We start from the raw sequence: 15319 nt of genomic DNA on the forward strand, positions 1-15319 counted from the left end.
ACACAACCTTTTGGGAAAATTTTTCTGAAATGACAGGTAAGTGGTAAACTTACACACTGTGTGCCTTCAACCTGAATGTTGTATAATTTGTCTTTGAATAGGATTGTATCAATATAGTCAAAGTAATTTTAACTCCAAACTTTGAAATTATTGCTCCATTGATGTAATAGTCTTGACGGTGAAAAGTCTGATGCTATTCTGATTCCTATTCTTTTGTATAAAATCTGTTTTTAGTTCTTTTGTTTATTTGTTTTTTTTATTTGAGATTGTGGTCTCCTTTCTTTCCAGAGCCCTTGTCTATAACTGTTCAGGTTTATGGTTTTATTTGTCTACATATGTCTCTCTCTTCTAGTCCTTCTACTTTCATTTCGTTGGCATTTTACAAGAGAGAAAGATAAATTCATGTCCTTGATATTCTGAAAGGGATCAGGAACTCTTAGAAACTCTTGAATCCTGAGTGGCCACTTCACATCTTTTTTCCTTAGAGCACTGGGTCATGCACTGTAATTCCCCTCTTTATTGCTTATTGAACAGTAATGCCCTGCCTTATCCCACAAGAGTGGTATTGTTCTAGCACCAGCAACTCTTAAGATATGCTTCTTCCTATGGCTCTTTATCTTCTGCTTATTTATCCTGTTTATTATACCCTGGGAGTAGTGTAAGTTCTCAGGTATCTCCTCCCAGAATACATTTCTGCTTGTAAGGGAGGGTCTCCATTATCATTAGGAGCAGTACACAAATTCAGTGTCATCATTCTGTACATGAAGCAAGTTAATGGCAAGGGTCATGGGGAATGAACACTTAATGAGTAATTACTAAATAACAGGCCCTTTGCTACATGTTTTATGTACATTGTCTTATTTAATCCTTACAATCCTATAAGAAGGTTCCACTCTTATTTTATTGATGAAGCAACTTGAAGTTGAAGGAAAGTGGAGTAACTTTGTCCTAATACGATAGACGTTGTGGAGCTATTTCTCAAACCCAGGCAGGTCTGCCTCCAAAGAGTGATTGTCTTGGCACTGCACTATAAAATTTATCTAAAACTCTCTCTTTTCTGTGAGGCTTTTCTTAGCCATGGTATTTTATAGGACCTTCTACTTCCTCTGAACTATAGCCTAATATTATTATTAAATAATTCATATTACTCACTGGGGAAATAATGTATTGCTTTTTATTGATAGCAGTTTTTTATACTTATGTGTCCTATATAGTCTTCCTCAGATAGCAGTACAGTTAAAAAAAAAAAAAAAAAACTACCAACAATACCATTTGGATAGTTAGAGTTACAAATAATTAAAATTTTCCATGAAATACCTCAATATTAAATATGCTTCAGTCTCCTTTTATAAAACAGTAATGTGCTATTGATAACATTTTGGTTTTATGGATTTGGTAATATGGAAACCAAACATTCTGTCTCTCATGGTTCAAAATTGCTACTCTTGACCATGACCTCAGTCTCTCTCCATATGAGTAAACCTGAAGGAAATTCTGCGGCTTGCAGGATCTCAGTTCCCCCACTAGGGATTGAACCCAGGCCGTGGCAGTGAGAGCACGGAATCCAAACCAGTAAACCACCAGGGAACTCCACATTTGATTATCAATAAGTACTTGCATTTTCTAAATATAATGTAGTGTTTTCTGTAACGTTTTGGTGAAATTTTGTAATTACTTAAATTCACAATAAATAAATGCTTCTGGTTTTATAATTAAAACTCCAGAATTGAACATGCAGTAAGTAAAAACTTGTTAGGTCAAATGTAAAATCAGGAAAAAAGCAGTGGCTGGTTTGTGATTTGCCTTTACAAAAATAATTCTTTCTTTTTTTTTAAGGACAGTGATATGAGAGAGGTGCATACTTTGTGTTAAGGAAAGCAAATTTCTTATATTTGAATTTTTTACCATCCTAAATGAAGATAATTATAGAGTAGTGATTACCTTGGAATATTTTTCTTAGAAGATAATTGGAATTTTGTAGGCTGATTTTAGAGAAAGGAAAGAAGAAAAGTTGAGTAAATGGTAATATCAGTAAGAGAATTCATGTTTAATAAATATATTATTTTGTAGAAAATAAAACTTCTGTGTTTTTTTGTTTTTCTAGTTCTCAATGAAAGTGCCCCACTTTCCCATCTAAATATATATAAATTTGAATTTACTTAATAGAGTTTAAATGTATAATATAGGTGAAAGGTTAATTACAGAATTTTTTGTATGTGATCTGAACCCCCCTTTCAATAAAATGAAATTGTAATTTAGGGAAATAATATATTCTCCAGATGTGAGAATGTTCTTGTTTGCTTCCCATTAGACCATAAACAATTTTGTGTTTCCTAAATATGATTAATTAATATATGATTGGCAGATGAATTAATGGAACTTTTATAATGAGAATTTTACCGTAACCATTGAGATCTCCAAAAGTTTTTTTTTTTAAATACATACAGTTGAATATTTGAAGCTCTGAATTTGAAAGAGTTATCAAAATTGTTTGAGTGTAGAAAGAAACCAGCATAACATTTCTTATGTTCCAGGCTATATATTAAGGCACAAATTATCTCTTCAACTGTTGTAAGGAATTCTTTCAAAGCCACGATTGTTTGCATTTGCAGTCATGTCACTAACTTTGATGTGCTATTCTAATGGACCTTGATCCTATGGAATCGCATATGTCTGGGGCAGAAGTTACATCAGCAGCACTTAGAACATTGTAAATTTTTGAGTTCTTGAACAAATTCCTGGCCTTCCCTGAATAACCACTAGGCAAAAAGACATCTGACATTGATACTGATTCTGTACTCAAAAATTTCCTTTCTCGTATTCCTTGTTTCTTGCTGATTATTGTCAAGTGTATAGGCACAGTAGTGTTTTAATGGTGAATTTCTCTCTGCCCGTAAGAATTATTTCTTCTCTGAAGCAGTTCATTCCATATGCATATATATTTATCTTACCACTTTGGGTATTATTATCTCTATTTTCATTTCTAATATAATTATATGTTTTGTCTTCCTAGGACTTCTGACACTTGTACTTCTTTTGCACTTATTGGATGTGGTGGGTTAATAAATATCTCAAAATTAAGCAGAAACAGCAAACTCATCATAAACTGAAGAACACAAAGACCCAAAGTAAAATAATAATTTATGGCAGTTTAATACTCTTTTGGTGGAGGGCAGAGTTGACACAGTACCTCTGTAGTGTGGAATTGACACATTTTTGACTCAATTATAAAATTGTGGTCAAAAGTTTGATTGGTTTGAAAGTCATATGAAGGAAGTTATCACGCATTTTAATTTTTAAAGACATGAATTGTTCTTGTTGGAGCTGTGTGCATATGTGTGTCATTTACCCTATCAAAACTGAGATGGTCACTTATCTAGTTCTGACTACATGAAAGCATAAACAACACAACAGTCAATCATTCCATGCTGAATATGACTTAGCACTCTCCTTTGGTTGCAGCTGCAGTTTATTACCTTGCCTCTTCCAATTGCAAAGTTCTTCATTAGGAAATTAACCTTTTATTAATAAATGTCCATTTGTTTTTCTACTACTGTTGCTTCTCATTATTATATGATTTTGCCAGATTGTTAAAGTTATGCCTTTGTGGGCCCCTTTCTTTTATCCTCCTTGCATTACCTGCTTCAGTTTGCCATATAGCAGCTTCTTGAGATGTGTCAAACTATGTGTGGTATTTAGTGTATTTTTCAACAAGAATCGCTTTGTGTTATTACGTTATTTATGAGCTAGTACCTTATTGTTTGTAACATCTTTCTATTAAATAATGAGGATAATACATGGCATCAGGAACAGAACTATTCAACAAGTTCAATGTAATTTGGTGGTAGGTGGTACAATTAGATCATTAGTTTGTCATGGCAGTGCCACATGCTGCTGGCAAGAAAGCATTATTAATGTTGCCGCTATTTTTTATTTTTGGTGTTGCCAATAGAAAAAACCTCTGTACCTCGAGTTTTCGGGATGCATATAGCTCTGTGACCTCAGTGTGTTAGTCATTTAGTGCCATATTTCATTGTTCAAGAATCAGCTTATCAAATATTACAACTACAGGATTATTTCAGGTAATTTTGAATTTAGAGAATATTTTTAAAGTTCAATAGTATAAATTTAACTTCTGTTTTTAGCTCATTATTTCAAATAATGTTAATAGTGTAATAACCAAACATTAAACATACATAGTACATATGAGAAAGGACCTTAGAAATCATCTTATCCAATCTCCAGTGCCGTATTTCCTTCTACAGTGTTCTGACAAATAGTCCAACCTGCTGAGCCATTCAGTTCACTCTTTTGTAAGACAACCCGTTGAAATGCTGAATGGTTCCTGTTTCTAGTTTTTCTTAATCTTGAGATAAAATCCACATCTTTATGATTCAAACATATTGATTATATGTTTTTTCTTCTGTATGCCAAACCTTCAAACATTTGAAGATTGCTAATTGCATTGGCTAATTGTTGGATTAAAGTTGCCAGGTTTTCTCTTCATTCTTCATGTTATATGCTGGGTACCCTTACAAATGTGCAGTATTTTTTTAGAGTTTCCTGTCAATGTGACATACAGCTTAGGATACTACCTGGATGATATCATTATATATGGTATACTCTGTCTTCACTTGCATTGTATGCTTTGTGAGACAGGTATATATATTTGTACATTGTGTATAGTATATATATGCTTAAATACTGAAGTAATTTTAGATGTAATATTTCAGTTAATTAAGGTTTTTTTTGCAATTAGAATGACAGTTGTGAATGGTTTTCTGTTCTTGAACCAATCTCAAAATATGACTAACTGAAGTTGTCGTGTGTTTTCAAGGATAATTTAAATGAACATGGGGTTTGTGAAAATCTGACAGATCCTAACTCTAACTCAGCTAGTGGGCAACACTATAATTTATTTATAGCTATGCAGTGTAGTTATTAATGAACTAATGTAGAGTGAGCGCAAATTGTACTATATTTTTTGTGAAATTATACTACATGACAGAGGTTGGTATTATGTAATAAGTACCCACAAAATATTAACCTACTTGCAATAAATACAATTAATAATGTACATAAAAGAATGGAATTAAGCTAATTTTCTATGAGAACAGAATTATTCATGAACAGGAAGTGGACAGCATAGATTTGATGACAGGAAGGTTGTATCTAATCTGAATTACTGAGTGACCTAGGAAGCTTGCTCACAGGGATTACAGAATAATTATGTTAATATGCAATTATCACCTCATTTCTTCTGTAGTAACCTCAAGATGTAGTGTGGTGAGGGTGTTATAGCAAGTGCTGATAGTTTGCAAAAATACTGATGTTTGAGATTTCTGAGACAATAAGTCTAGCTTGAGGCATATAAGTGATGATGTCATCTTGAAGACAGATCTGACCTTTGTACTTTTTTTTAATGCTCACAGTATATAACTACAGGCAGTTATAGCTGTAGAACTCATTATGATTTTCCAGAACCTGAAATATGTTTTATGTAGATTTAAAATTCCATTTGCAGCTTTTTATAAAGTATGTGAATTTTTTTAAAGAACATTTTAAAATTCAGTTAATAGAAAAATTGTGGTTATACGATTACATGGAGGAGGACACAGTGATAGTATCTAAACATTGAATAAAAAGATCCTAAGTGATACAGCAATTTCATTGAAATTTAGAGAGGCCAAACAATATAACATTACTTTGTTTATTTTAATTCATTAGTTTCTCCTTTTTAAACTTAATGAATAATGCCTACCTTCAAATATGCTCCTTCCTTTGTTATATTAACGTAACCTAGTATTTATGACTCTTTTATATATATTTAACTATATAAAAGTGGTTGAAAAACTGTTTGAGACAGTGTGAAATTAACTTATAGGTCAAATGCTGTCTTGCCTGGATATTCCATAAGCATCCTGAATGTAGGGAAACAATTTTTGATGTCAAAATTCTGGGTCAGTGCAACACATTTTGATGATCCATTGTTCTATATTGTATCTCAATGCAATAGCTCTGAGTCTTGAATACGGTTAAGAAAAAATGTATCTTGAACACTTTCATTTACAGAAATATATTCTGAAAATTAAGCCAGGAGAATTTTTTATTGTTGCTAAAATACTAGCTTACTGATTCAGCCTCTTGTAGCATATTTTTAAACTGATGCAGTGTATTTTTAATATTAATGTGCTAATAAAAAATTTTTCTGAAAAAGAATAACTCCCCTATTTTTGAGCAGAGATGGTCAATTTGGAGGCAAGTAAGGTGTATTTCACTATGTAGATGTAAAGGAAAACTTTGACTGTTAAAGACCTCATTTTATATTTTCACAATATTTAATTTGATCTTCTGTTTTTCTTTTTACTACATGTGCTTTGTATATTTAAAAATCTGTTATTCTTTCTTTGTTTTTGAGCAAAACCCTTTGATATCTTCAAACTTTGGACTTATGGAAGGCTCTTATAAAGCCATTCTGGTAATGAGGATGCAATCTCCAAGCTGACATGATATTCTCATAGTTTGTCACCCTGCTGTTCAGGGGGTACCAATGAAGTTGCTTTAAATGGGAAGCGTCTGTTCCATCTCTGAACCTCTAACACCAGAACAGATGGGTGGAACATGGAACATGGAAGGTTTTACCTCTGAGGTGGTAACAGTGAAGCCACTCATTAACACTGAATTTACCACTTCGTTAGCAACGTTGCTTCCTGTTGAGAAAAGCTAATATAGGCTTTCAGATTGAGCATATATTTGTCTACCTCTGTGAATATAATAAGTAGGAAAAGAAAGTAAATGTCTTTCAGGCTAGTTTTTTAAAAAAAAATCTGTCATCCATTTCTGATTTATGAGGTTGTTCCTATTTGGGCATTTTACTTTTTCTACCTAACTTAATTAGAAATGTCAGGAACGGGTAATAGTATAGCATCAAGGTTTGCTTTTCTTTTCATTGACGTTTGCACACTCCTTCCTAACACATGTTTATGTGATGCCCATTTTTAACTTCTCTGTGTGTGATGTAGAGACTCCTGCTGGGTGCTGCATTAGCACCATTTTGGAGTGATATCATTGAATATGATGTTATTTGAAGTCTATTTTTATTTCTGTGGAAATTTGCCAATCTCAAAACAGAATTCTAAGACCTATGACGGGCAGAAAAATAATTGTTGGTATAAATAATAATGCCAAAGAAGGATATTTATAATATTTACTTGTAATATTTGTTGTATTAAGGAACACACTTGTGGAAAGAATAAGATCATATTTAAAAGTGCTGCTCTGAGTTGTGAAATAAGAAGAAAATAATTAGAAACAATTCTTTTATTCTTTAACTGGATTTAATGTTTTACAAAGTATGTACTTGGTACCATAAAAGATATTAGAAATAATGAACTTTATTGCAAATGTTTTAATTTCTAAATAGCAATTGTAAATTCCTGCTGTTCTAAAATGATATTACTTGTTATACAAATTTAAGATACTGTAAAAGAAAAATGGAAGACCTTATTCTTTATCTGAGCGCAGGAACTATGTCTGTCATGTTCCCTACTGAATCCCTGCTACTAGAGCAGTGCCTGGCACATAGAATGGGCTCAGTAAACATTTGGAGAATGAATAAACTGTACTTGATACTATGTACGAAAGGAAAAGAAATATGGAATTTTCTGTCAGTACTTCGAATAATTAAGTACATGGGGTTGCCAAATAGCGGGTTCTTTAAATCGCACTCGAGGATTATTGGATATTTTGAAGGCGTTGCTAAAACTGCTGAGTTAAGAAATCAGAACCATGATGGAATTTGCATTATTTGAATGAGATATCCGAATTTCATAGGAAGAAAACTGTTTTTCTTCTTATACTTTAGGAGCTTTTGTTTTGATTTTGCAGTTGTGTTTGTGTTTTTATTCATTCACCACATTAGTCCTTTATTCAACAAATATTGCCTGAGCACTTATGCCAAGCATCCTGTTAGGTTCTAGAGGTATGAAGGTGACTAGGTCACTATCCCTGCCCTCAAAGAGCTTACATTCTTGCAAGAAGATAGGCAACTCCTGTATAATGTGACCATTTCTAAGAGCAAAATAAGAACAGGGTACAAGGAAACTCTTCATAGTAGGGGCAATAATTATAGCCATGGTATGTATGTCTTCCAAACTTTCAGAAGTGTCCTTTCCTTTTAAAATATCCTGCTGTCTTCTCATAATGATTAAATATATTATCAAAAATGCCTACAAAAATATTGTCCACATTTTATATGAAATAAACTAAAAACTTAACATACATTTATGATGTTTCAGAGTAGAGTAAAAATTTTTAGGTTATTGCAGTAGACTGTCAGATCATAAATAGGATAACTGCCAGTAGGGAATGCCTAGAATTTGGGGTTCCAGGTTATGAAAGTTTAAAGAAACATGGAACTTCATTAATTTTAACTTTACTAATTTAGAATGAAGGATATTTTATATAAGCAATGAATGAAACCCAGTGAATGAGACATTTCTTAAATTAGTCGAATTTTAGGAGAATGTGAAACACTGAGAGCAAAGCAGTCTTATTTTAAATAAAAAAATGCTGTTTCATACATTAGCCATTGATGTTGATAGCACATTGTACATTCAAGTAAGCTTCTCTACTGACTGGTATTTTGTTACCTTCCTCTGGGAATGGACTTTTAAGTGACAAAACTTTTACTTTTCTGCAATATTTAACAATTTACATTATTCTCTAGTGTAGAATGTCCCTTAATAAATCTACTTAAGTGAGATAATTTTCTTATTAGCAATCTGTATATGAGATTTTAGATTTTTTTCAGTCTGTAGCATATTCATTTATATTGTGTGTGTCTGTGTGTGTTTGTTTATGTTACTTTGCCCTACATTTTGTATATATGCAGTTTTGTGTTGTTACCTAGCACAAAGGAAAGATTAACCACTGCAGCCCTTTAAAAATCTTTCAGTTTTTTTTAGGTGTTTCTTCATCCTTGAAAAATTATTGGGATCTTAGTATAAAAAGTAGAATTAAGCTACTAAAAATGTGTACTTTTAACTCTCCATACGTTCTAATAATATTCTTTCTTTCATGCAAATCTAAATTTTTTTTTCCATTTTCTAGACTAAATGTGTTAAATGGGCTTGCCAACAATATGGATGACTTGAAGATAAACACCGATATTACTGGTGCTAAAGAAGAACTCCTAGATGACAACAGTTTTATATCAGACAAAGAGAGTGGAGTTCATAAACCAAAAGATTGTCAAACATCATTTCAGAAAAACAATACATTCACTCTGCCTGAAGAACTGTCAAAGGACAAATCTGAAAAAGCCTTAAGTGGAGGCCAGTCTACTCTATTTATACATGCTGGTGCTCCTACTGTTTCTAGTGAAAACTTTATCTTGCCTAAAGGAGCTGCTGTTAATGGACCAGTTTCACACTCCTCCTTAACTAAGACTTCCAATATGAATAAAGGCAGTGTTTCATTAACCACTGGACAGCCTGTGGATCAGCCAACGACAGAATCTTGTTCAACTTTGAAGGTGGCAGCTGATCTTCAGCTCTCTACACCACAGAAAGCAAGTCAACACCAAGTTTTATTTTTGTTATCAGATGTAGCACATGCTAAGAATCCAACCCATTCCATTAAAAAACTACCTACCTCTGCTTCAATTGGTTGTGACATTCAGAATTCAGTAGGGAGTAATATAAAGTCAGATAGCACTTTAATAAATCAAGTAGAGGTGGGTGAGGATAGTGAAGATTTATTGGTAAAAGATGATTGTGTCAGTACATTAACAGGAATTTCCTCAGGTACAGATGAATTTAGGTCAGAAAATGATACAAACTGGGACCCCCAAAAAGAGTTCATTCAGTTTCTTATGACGAATGAAGACACAGTGGATAAAGCTCCAGTTCACTCTAAAGTAGGTCTAGAAAAAAAGAGAAAGCGAAAAATGGATGTAAGCAAGATAACTCGTTATACTGAGGATTGCTTTAATGATTCTAACTGTGTACCCAATAAATCAAAAATGCTAGAAGTAGACTTTATGGAACAGAATGAAGAACTGCAAGCAGTAGACTCACAGAAATATACATTATCAAAAGTGAAACCTGAATCAACCGATGAAGACTTGGAATCTGTGGATACTTTTCAACATCTAATTTATAATCCAGATAAGTGCGGAGAAGACAGTTCACCTGTTCATACTGGCACTTTTCTTTCAAATACCTTAAAAAAGAAATGTGAAGAAAGTGATTCCGAGTCACCTGCTACTTTCAGCACCGAAGAGCCATCATTTTACCCCTGTACAAAGTGCAATGTGAATTTTAGGGAGAAAAAGCATCTCCACAGGCATATGATGTATCATTTAGATGGGAATAGTCACTTTCGGCATCTTAACGTCCCAAGGCCATATGCTTGTAGAGAATGTGGACGGACATTTCGAGATCGGAACTCGCTACTAAAGCATATGATTATTCACCAAGAAAGAAGACAGAAATTGATGGAGGAAATTCGTGAATTGAAAGAACTTCAGGATGAAGGAAGAAGTGCACGATTACAATGCCCTCAGTGTGTGTTTGGTACCAATTGCCCTAAAACATTTGTGCAGCATGCTAAAACCCATGAAAAAGATAAAAGGTACTACTGCTGTGAAGAGTGTAACTTTATGGCAGTGACAGAAAATGAATTGGAATGCCATCGAGGAATTGCCCATGGAGCAGTGGTAAAATGCCCTATTGTCAGTTCTGATGTAGCCCAGAGAAAAACGCAAAAAAAGACTTTCATGAAGGACCCCGTTATAGGATCATCCAAAAAATCAGCTACCTATATATGTAAGATGTGTCCTTTTACTACTTCAGCCAGGAGTATTTTAAAAAAACACATGGAGTACTTGCATTCATCATCATGCGTTGATTCATTTGACAGTCCTCTTGGACTTGATAAAAGAAAAAGCAACATAATCGAAGAACCTATAGATACTGATAGTCCTAAACCATTAACTAAACAACAGTCAACAACATTTCCAAAGAACTCTGCTTTAAAACAAGATGTAAAGCGAACATTTGGATCATCCTCACAATCAAGTAATTTTTCAAAATTCCATAAGCGGCCACACAGAATACAAAAAGCTCGGAAAAGCATTGCCCAGTCAGGTGTAAATGTGTGCAATCAAAACAATTCTCCTCACAAGACTGTTATGATTAAAAGCAGCATTGACCAAAAACCTAAGTATTTCCATCAGGCAGCAAAAGAAAAACCTAATGCCAAGGCAAATAGCAACTATTTATATAGACATAAATATGAAAACTACAGGATGATCAAAAAATCAGGTGAATCATATCCTCTGCATTTCAAAAAAGAGGAAGCTAGTTCGTTAAATTCTTTACATCTGTTTTCATCATCAAGTAATTCTCACAACAATAGTTTTATCTCAGACCCTCATAACTCTGATACCAAAAGGCCAGAAAGCTTCAGAGACCACAGGCGTGTAGCTGTAAAGAGAGTAGTTAAGGAATCTAAGAAGCAAAGTTCTGTTGGAGAAGACTTGGATAGCTATCCAGATTTCTTGCATAAAATGACCGTTGTTGTTCTGCAAAAACTTAATTCTGCTGAAAAGAAAGATAGCTATGAAACAGAAGATGAAAGTTCCTGGGACAATGTTGAGCTAGGTGACTACACTACACAAACTATAGAAGATGAAACCTATAATGATATTAATCAAGAACATGTAAACCTATTCCCTCTATTTAAAAGCAAGGTGGAAGGTCAAGAGCCTGGAGAAAATGCTACACTTAGTTATGATCAAAACGATGGCTTTTATTTTGAATATTATGAAGATGCTGGAACTAATAACTTTTTGCATGAGATACACGATCCTCAGCATTTAGAAAATGCAGAAACTTCATTGTCAAAGCATAGTTCTGTTTTTCACTGGACTGATTTGTCTCTTGAGAAGAAATCGTGTCCTTACTGCCCAGCAACGTTTGAAACAGGCGTTGGGTTGTCAAATCATGTCCGGGGACATCTTCACAGAGCAGGATTAAGCTATGAAGCCCGTCATGTTGTATCACCAGAACAAATAGCCACAAGTGACAAAATGCAACATTTCAAAAGAACTGGCACAGGAACACCTGTTAAGCGAGTTAGAAAAGGTAAGTTTTCATGCAGATAATTTGGGCTAATATGTCCATATTCGAATTCAAAGGATTTGAAGGTTTTACTCAAATTTGGCCTTTATTAGAATCACATAATTTCATATTTCAGAGTTAATTTGTTTTAAGGTGGTCAATTTATTAAAAATTCTTATATTACTCTTAAAAAATTTTTCTTTTAGCGATAGAGAAGTCTGAAACCACTTCTGAACACACTTGTCAGCTCTGTGGTGGTTGGTTTGATACTAAAATTGGATTATCAAATCATGTTAGAGGCCACCTGAAAAGACTTGGAAAGACCAAGTGGGATGCTCACAAATCTCCAATCTGTGTTCTGAATGAGATGATGCAAAATGAAGAAAAATATGAAAAAATCTTAAAGGCATTGAACAGTCGTCGTATTATTCCTAGACCATTTGTAGCTCAAAAACTTGCATCAAGTGATGACTTTCTATCTCAAAATGTTATACCTCTTGAAGCATACCGTAATGGCCTAAAGACTGAAGCTTTATCAGTGTCTGCATCAGAGGAAGAAGGGCTGAGTTTCTTAAATGAATATGATGAAACAAAGCCAGAACTGCCTAGTGGAAAAAAGAATCAGTCTCTTACACTGATAGAACTGCTTAAAAATAAAAAGATGGGAGAAGAAAAGAATTCTTCTATTTCTCCTCAAAAGATCCATAATCAAACTGCAAGAAAGAGATTTGTTCAGAAATGTGTTCTTCCACTAAATGAAGATAGTCCATTGATGTATCAACCACAAAAAATGGACTTCACTATGCACTCAGGTAAGAGGACATTTATGACTATCTTACATAATTTAAACACAGTTAATGTTTACCTTAGTGGAATATGTGTCAAAAATACTTTTTCAGAATCCTTTTATTTAAGCTGCTTTTTTGCAGAGCAGAGATTGGTTATACTGTTATTTCTGTATAAATCATCAGTTGATGTTCATCAGCACTGAATTCTCTGTGCCTCATCTCTTGGTCACAATGCAAGGTGAGAACAAAAGCAAAAAAAAAAAAAGCTGATCTGTAAAAATAAAATTTGTCACGGACGGGGGATGGTTCTTTGGATGGGAGGTTGATGTTGTTTAGAAGCATAGTGTTACTAAAAAGGCTGTCATATTTTTGCCAGTGCTCCAAAGTGATACTATTTTCAAGATTTTAGTTGTCGGTTTTCCTACTGCTTGGGTAAAACGAAACAGACTCTTTAAACTGAATGGATTGGTGTCTGTTGTGTGTTGTGATTAACCCAAAGAAACTTCTCCCTCTCCAATTCCTCATTGTATTGTGGGATAGTTTGGTTTTGGAGGACTGTTGTGAGTAGAAAACATTTATTTGGGGTTTTAGATTTTGCTATAGTGTTCTAGTAGAACAAAACAGATGGTTTAGCTTAGTGGTTATGCACCCATAGTTTTTCCTTTTCAAAGGAATATTTTGTATGTATTGGCAAGTGATGTGGCCGATAAAAAGTTGCCATACTTTATTTGGTATTGCTAAGTCTGGTTTATACTTTTAGACTAGAGAAATGTTGTGTCTGTATAGGTTTCTTTTGGCGGTTAAGAATGTTGAAGATAAATTTAGATGATCTCATAATTTTAGCACTGGGTTGAATGTATCTAAGGTAAAAGTAACTGGTCAATGGATTAATAATGAATAAAATTACTGTAATGCTGGTTTGTTTACTTTGGGCAGACACTGGGATATTTCAAATATTTGTAATGCAGTGTTGATTTGAGGAAAGACTGCCTTGTATTTTAAGTGGTCTGAAAAACAATTTATCTTGTATGGGCTTCTGGTTAATAGGGCTCTTTCTTTAGTACGAAGAGAGTCTTTCAGAGATAACTTTTCAGCATTTTTCAGAGGGATAAAATGTAAGGAAGATGTGTCAGCTGTGTTGGCCAAGATATAGTACACTTCAGAGAGGGAAAGCATATTTGTGGCTATCACAATAATGTTGAAGAAACCAATTGAAACATGTTGGGGGCGTGAGGGTTGTCTGAGAAGTTAGGAGTTTCTTATTGTTTCAGCATGTTTACTGTGATGACTAAGATGTTAGCTTGTTGATCATTTATTTAGCACAAAGATTTTAGCAAAATACTTCAGATCATTAACTTTCATTATTGATTGTGCATTCAGAGTAATGAACATAAAATGCCCTGAATAAAATGTTGTGTCTAACAGCTGTTCAGTGGTGTGTTTTACCACCTTTTCTCCCAGCCTTCATCAGAAAGGCTTTTTTTAGTATTGAGACTTTTAAGGTTTTGTGGGTAAAACACTTTAATTACCACTTTGTCAACTAGACTTTTTAGTTTTTTTTTTTTATTGGTAATGTTGTAAACTTTGAAACTTCTCAACAGAACTGTGCTATTCAAATCATAGGATTGTATTTTAGGTTTAGGAAATGATCTGCGTAACACAGAAATCTGCAAGAAAGTGATAATAGATATTAAATCCAGAGGAGCTCAGGGGTTCAAGACACTCCTCCTTCTACCTTTCCAAAGAGCATGGGTTGGCTCTAAATACTAACTACAAACTAATAATAGGTAACTTAATTTCCCCTCCTTATCTTAAGCTAATTCAATGAACGTTTTTTAAAACCATCTTTATTGTGGTACTTTTTTTCACGCTTTTACCTAAGAAAATTTCACTTTTTGAAGTGAGAACTGGATTATAGTTTTCTTTTGAATGATAGGTATGCCTGTGAAGCTTAGAACATGTGTGCATTGCAATACGACGTTTACAAGTGCTGTTAGCCTGTCCAACCACTTACGCGCTTATGCACGAAAGAAGAGTGCTGGACTTTTGACTGGTACAGGTATGTTTGAACAGATAACACAGCAAGTCTGTTTGATACAATACACTTTTTTTTCTCACCAGACTGGTGCTAGTTCAGATGATATTTATAGCTGTCTTTTGTAAGCAGCAGTTGAGTCTGAATAAACATTAAATTTCAGCAACTTGTAAACTGTTGGATATAATTTTAAGCAAGTTATTCTTTTTCATTTAGCTCTATGGCTTGATTTGAGGAAAAAGGTAACCTAATAGAGGTGTGGAACTTTTGAGTCTACATTATTATTATTGATTTTTAAATTATACCATTTTTGATTTTTAAATTTATTTTTTAGTAGATTCTAGTAAGACACCTCTCTTTGGTAAAAAAGA

General features: G+C 33.7%; 1 protein-coding gene across 12 annotated transcripts in view; it reads left to right on the forward strand.

The window, feature by feature from the left end:
- The window catches only part of ZNF644 (zinc finger protein 644), a 114720-nt gene that overhangs the window by 82643 nt on the left and 16758 nt on the right, over positions 1–15319 (forward strand). For 7 of the 12 annotated variants that reach the window (XM_033863633.2, XM_033863635.2, XM_073811250.1 and 4 more), the window contains 3 exons: positions 9112–12149; positions 12332–12937; positions 14850–14972. The exons of 2 other annotated variants lie outside the window; for them this stretch is intronic. In XM_033863633.2, the coding sequence (XP_033719524.1) occupies positions 9112–12149; positions 12332–12937; positions 14850–14972 (3767 nt within the window). The remainder of the gene's footprint in view (positions 1–9111; positions 12150–12331; positions 12938–14849; positions 14973–15319) is intronic. 3 more of the 12 variants (XR_012334636.1, XM_073811263.1, XM_019919956.3) reach the window with 1 other exon arrangement.

This window comes from Tursiops truncatus, chromosome 1 (genome assembly GCF_011762595.2).
Source record: "Tursiops truncatus isolate mTurTru1 chromosome 1, mTurTru1.mat.Y, whole genome shotgun sequence".
NCBI lineage: Eukaryota > Metazoa > Chordata > Mammalia > Artiodactyla > Delphinidae > Tursiops > Tursiops truncatus.